Source organism: Bos grunniens, chromosome 5 (assembly GCF_055505025.1).
Source record: "Bos grunniens cultivar Pamir isolate PY7600 chromosome 5, Bosgru_T2T1.0, whole genome shotgun sequence".
Taxonomy (NCBI): Eukaryota; Metazoa; Chordata; class Mammalia; order Artiodactyla; family Bovidae; genus Bos; species Bos grunniens.
In genome coordinates, this window is record NC_141169.1 from 35840873 (window position 1) to 35846872 (window position 6000).

General features: G+C 46.9%; 1 protein-coding gene across 4 annotated transcripts in view; it reads right to left on the reverse strand.

The window, feature by feature from the left end:
• ANO6 (anoctamin 6) overlaps positions 1 to 1932 on the reverse strand; it is a 235661-nt gene extending 233729 nt beyond the window's left edge. For all 4 annotated transcript variants that reach the window (XM_086399802.1, XM_086399801.1, XM_086399805.1 and 1 more), the window contains exon 1: positions 1693 to 1932. In XM_086399802.1, the coding sequence (XP_086255928.1) occupies positions 1693 to 1765 (73 nt within the window). In that variant the 5' untranslated portion in view covers positions 1766 to 1932. The remainder of the gene's footprint in view (positions 1 to 1692) is intronic.
• Positions 1933 to 6000: the final 4068 nt, after the last annotated feature.

Consider the following 6000-nt stretch of genomic DNA (forward strand, 5'->3'; position numbering starts at 1 on the left):
TCCATCCATGGGATTTTCCAGGCAAAAGTACTGGAGTGGGGTGCCATTGCCTTCTCCATGTATAGGTATACATACATGCATATACTATGGGATATTAGAGCCATGAGAAAGAAGGAATCCTGTCATTTGCAACAACACAGATGGAACTTGAAGGCATTATGTTAACTGAAATAAGTCAGAAAAAGAAATACTGTGTAACTTACATGTGAAATATCTTAAGAAGGTGAAGCACAGAAACACTAAAATGAGGGGGAGAGTGGGGAGATGTTAGTCAAGGGTACACTTCCAATTATAAATTGAGTAAATTCCAGGTATCTAAGCATAGTGCTTAAGAGTTAATAACATTGTATCTTATACTTTGAGATTAGATCCTAAATGTTCTCACCACAAAAAAGACATGGTAATTAAACGACATGCTGGAGGTGTTAGCTGTCCGGTGGTGATCATTTTGCAATATATAAATGTGTCAAACATGTTTTACCTTAAACTTATGCATTGTTAAATGTCAATTATATCTCAATAGAGTTGAAAACAACAGAAAAATAAATACATGAGCAGTACCCAAAATGTGAACGAAAAACCACACCGAACTCCTAAAATTAAGTTACTACTAAAGTTATTACAGAAGACTATGTTAGAATATATTAGAGAAGAGTGTTAGTACGTATGCAGGAACTGTTACGTTATTGAAACTGATTTGGCGTCCAGGAAACTGAGTCGGAGTCTGCCTTGTAATTTAATTGCCAGTCTTCCGGATGGGCTCTATCTGTCATCATTAGATGACAGTGTTCTCTTTAGGGACCTGACTTTGTCTCCACTCCAACTGCTTTGCCCTTCCTCACTTCCTCCCACCCCTTTCGGTTAACTCTTAAACAACTCTCCCTCGGCTCCGTGCACCACTTCTACAGAATTTTTAACCAGAAATAGGGCACGCAGGGCTTCCCCCCCGCCCCGAGCTACGGGGCCCCCTGGACGGGTAGGAAATGCCCAACAGTCCACCCTGCCTCAGGGCTTCCTCCACCGCATCACTTCCCCCGCCCGCGCCGCGGAAAAAGGATCCCGGCCCACGCCCAGCGGACTCAAATCAGTCCCGGGCCGCCCCACCCAGCCCCAGCCCTCCGAACTAGGGCCGCGCGTCTGCTTTCACCTAGAGGTGGCTTCAGGCGGGTCACAGCCCTGCTCTCCTAACCAGGGCGCGCTCCTTGAACCCCACCCTCGGGCTCGCAGCCCGCGCTGGCTCCCCGGAATCCCCCGCGCCAATTCGAGCCGGAGAAAATGACCCAAAGTTGGTGTCCAAAGTCAAGACTTCCCGCGCGGGGGGGCTTCCCCGTATCTACGATGCCCCCGATCAGGGCCCTCGTCCCTCGCCCTTCCCGAAAGTGACACGGAGACCCGCGCCTCCCAGGCCTTTCCCGGGGCCACCCTCTCGCCCGCCCTCCGCGAGCTGAGCCGGGAGGCGGTGGGTCAGCGGCTGAAAGCGACCGCATTGCGGCCGCTGGCGGGCGGCGCGGGCTTCCTTCTCCTGGTCCCTCTGCCCCCGACCTGCTGCGGGTCCCAACAACCTCCCTCGCCGAGAAGGGTGCGGCGCCCACGCGCAGTCCCCGAGTCCTTCCTGCCTGGGCTGAGGATTTCGGGGACGGGCGCCCGGCCCCGCGCCGCAACCCCCCTACCCTGTGGAAACCCCTCGCTCACCGATATCCCCATCTTCTTCGTCGTCCTCCTCCAGCTCCATTTCTAGCAGAACGTCCCTGGTCATCATGGGCATGTCTCCCCCCGCAGCTCGAAACTTGGCGCGAAGTTGGGGGCTCCTTGGAGTCCGGAACTTCGGCTCTCTGACCCGGCGGGCACCCTGGCAGGGACGGCAGGGCGCGTCTCACTCCCGGCTCAGGGGCCGCTGTGCTCAGTCCGCTCTCGGTGAATCCGGACCCGAGTGGTGCGTCCAAGACAACCTCTGGCTGCCGGAGCCGTCCGGGCCACTGAGCATGCCCAGTGAGCGCCGTGGCTCGCTGCGGAGTGATTGAACTGCCGCGGGTTTAAGAGCTCCCAGAAGGAAGTCAGGGGAAGAGAGAAGGGAGTAGCTGGTATTCACGCTGTGCCGGCCAGTGAACTCGCCGAAGGGGGAGGCGAGAGCGTGGACTCCGAACGAGGCAGCTCTCTGTTTCAAGTTCATATATGGGCACGTCCTGGGCTCGCTTTCTTTGATATCTGCTACGCGAGAGGGGAGAGACGCTGCTGCAGCTCCCAGGAAAGACCCTTTAGGCGAGCGAGTCTGGATGGTGTTTAAAGGGGAAGTGGAGCCCATGGCGGATCTTAAAGTATCAATTACTCTGACTCCAAGTGGGGAAACATGTATTCTGTAGGGGAATGGGGAGGTGGCAATTACAGAGAAGAGGCCAAACTCGTAGATAAGAAACAACAGAAGAAAACAAGACCAAGAGAGCGAGATCCAAAGACACGTTCACAAGAAGCAGGATTTCCGCATCTAATGGGGTTAGGTTAGGGAAGGGAGAAGCTTCCCCTACTCCCGCCCGTAGGGGCGCATTCTGGGAGTGGTCGGATGATTGACAAGAGATCATCTTGAAAGCTTCATCCTCCGTGTCACAAGGGCAAAGGAAGCGAAGACCTACATTATGGTTAGGTGTGAATTCTACTCTGGAGCAATGGTTAGGCGTGAATTGTACTCTTGAGCAATGTGAAAAACCATCGTAACCAAAGGAAACAAAGTCCTGAAATAAAGTTGAGGCAGAGAGTATAAGAATGCATTCCTGGTGACCAGAGGGAGCAGTAAGACAAATACAAAGGGATTTCTGCTTTCAGACAGATGGGGTAATTTGAACTGCGGGTTCCTGGGGTTGTACATCAGCAGAACTTTTTTCCAGAGGAGCTGGTGTGTTCCCGTGGGTCCATTTTGACTTCTCCAAAGGGCTGCTGCTGCGGCTAAGTCACTTCAGTAGTGTCCGACTCTGTGTGACCCCATAGACGGCAGCCCACCAGGCTCCCCCGTCCCTGGGATTCTCCAGGTAAGAACACTGGAGTGGGTTGCCATTTCCTTCTCCAATGCATGAAAGTGAAAAGTGAAATTGAAGTCGCTCAGTCATGTCCGACTCTTAGCAACCCCATGGACTGCAGCCTACCAGGCTCCTCCATCCATGGGATTTTCCAGGCAAGAGTACTGGAGTGGGGTGCCATTGCCTTCTCCACTCCAAAGGGCTAGAAGGTGCATTTGAAATCCTTGTTATATTCATTGTTTCCCTAAAACTTATTGAAACTTTTTGTATTTTTTCCACTTAAGTTCAAAATTGTTATGATGATGAGAATGAATATTCAGATGACAAATGTGCATTTTATTCTCCTATATACTTATTTCTCATGTATTCTTATGAAAGAAATAAAGCATTGAGATCAACTGTCAGTGGGAGTGGGAAAACAGCTATGAATATGCATTATAAGACAAGAAGAAATTACTTTTAAGAAAATATCCAGGAAACATATTTGCTTCTTAAGGAAACTTTTGGTGGAAAATTATTTTTAATATAAAGAGAAACCAACACAGCATTTTAAAGATAGGAGGCTGAAGGAAAAAAATGAGGAGAAAAGATTATTTTCTTTTAGTATACTTTGCCCCTAATGCTTATAATATGGTTCCTACTAAAATGGAAATTTCAGAAGTATTTTGGTTACATGTGAATGTGATTAACATTCACAATTTTCATTTAAAAAATGCATACAGTAGTTTTTATGTGCTAGGCACAGTTCTAAATGTTCTGTTGTTGTGCTTGCTTGCTTGCTCAGTTGTATCTGACTCTGCGATCGGATGGACTGTAGCCCGCTGGCCTCCTCTGTCCATGGAATTCTCTAGGCAAGAATACTAGAGTGGGTTGCCATTTCCTACTCCAGAGGATCTTCCTCACCCAGGGATCAAACCCAAGTCTCTTGCATCTCCTGTATTGGGTGGCAGATTCTTTACTCCTGTGGCACCTAGGAATCACTCTAAATGTTTTACATTCAGTGGTTACTCTTCATAATAACCCTAGGATTCACCACTCCTTCACTCAAGCACAGAGCCATTGAGTAGCTTGTCCAAAATCACACAGGAATTAAGTGGTTGAGCTCGGAGTCAACAAGCAGCTTATTCCAGAATCTGTGTTCGTAAGTCACTTTGTAAACCCCTTCAGAGACATTTTTAAGCCATTTTTTAAAATCACTTTTTTTCCCACCAATTTTTAAAAAAATATTTATCTATTTATTTCTTTGGATGCATCAGGTCTTAGTTGCAGCATGCAGTATCTTTAGCTGCTCCATGTGAACTCTTAGTTATGGTATGTGATATCTAGTTCCTTGACCATGAATTGAACCTGGGCCCCCAGCATTGGGAGCATGGACCATGAATCAAACCTGGGCCCCTTGCATTGGGAACATGGAGTCTTAGCCACTGGACTATCAGGAAAGTCCTTCCCCACCAATTCTAAAGCTTTAAAATCCTCATCAACTCCCTGCAATAGTTCTTTCACCAAATAGTCTAGTTCTTTGGGCCTAGGATTTTGTTCAGTATTAATCAGTAGTTAGAAAACTCTTGTGATTGATTTTCCATTAGGTTTCACTGAGTCATTTGAAATTCTCTGCAGATTTAAAGTTTACATTTTTCTTGCCTGATAAATGTTGCAGAGACATTGCTAGACTTATATGTAAAGGTGACTGTTGCTAGAAGGGAAATGAATTATTTACTTTGGTTATCTGTAAATTTATTATTAGTAGTCAGTTATTTCATTTAATCCATTTTATTTCCTACAGCTTCTTTCATGCATTATTTTTTTCAACTGAGTAATATATGCTTCAAAAATAATCAAGGTAACAGGCCTGGGTAAGAACCACACCTTTGACTCTGAAAAATTATCATCTATATCATGAATAGTTTATGAAATAAAATGTGCGTAACAATCCGTGGCCAGGTGATGGGACTGGCAAAGCTTTTCCAAGTCAGGAATCATAGACCAAGTATCTTCCCCTTCATTGATCTTCTGATTAATTGCAAGCTTTGTCTGGCCACAGAATGGCCCATCTTTCTCTGCCCATGCCTTAAATGTTGGTACTTTTCTGTCTCCCATCCTCAGACCTCTGTTCTTCTCATTTTTCCCTACTTAACTTATTCAGTCTTATAACTGTATTATCTTTTCCTAGCAGGGCTAGTTTCATGGGCATACCAACAGTTCATTCACACAGGGCCCTGCACTCAGAAGGGCTTAATATACTTGAGGTCTTGAGGTCTTAATGCTCTGTGGTTGCTAGCTTAAAGATCTTACTAACAGTATCTTTGGGTTTTTGTTTTGTAAGTGAAGTCCGTTGACAGAGTGGAGGATGCCTCCTGCCATTTCTCTGCCTCCCTGGGATAGGTTCAGCTGCCAACTCCTCTCATTTTCTGGCATTTCACTCCTAATCACTCTCCCCCTCACCTCATCCAGGACCAGGGAGAGACTTGGGCACAGGTGCAGGGACGGTGAGGTTCATTTGTGTGCAGGGCATGGTGGCAGCTGTCCTGGACTGTCAATGCCATAGTGTACCTAGGGGTGACTTGTTAGGAATGAGCCTCTGACCCATGCGCAAGTGCATCCTAGCCTGAAATTTTAGTCTCTTGGAGGTGTGCCTCTAATGTGGTTTAGAGATTAGGGGCCATAGGAAGGGGCTCAACTTCTCCACCTCCATCCAGAGCATTCAGTTCTACAGATTTTTGGGAGGAGGACCAAGCAGCTCATGGATCTCAAAGGCTCTTTGAACAAGGGACCCTGAATTTGCATTTTGCATTGGGCCCTCCAAATTGTAGAGTTGGCCTTGATTTCAGGATATTTATTTCCAGCTCAGCTTTCTGTGTTGCACATGGTGTATCTGCCTACTTGCTTGAACATCTTCACTTGGATATTTGTTAAGACATTTCAGATTCAGCAGGTTTAAAACTAAATTTATAACCTCTGCCCCATATCTGTTTCCCTAAACTAGGAATGGCAC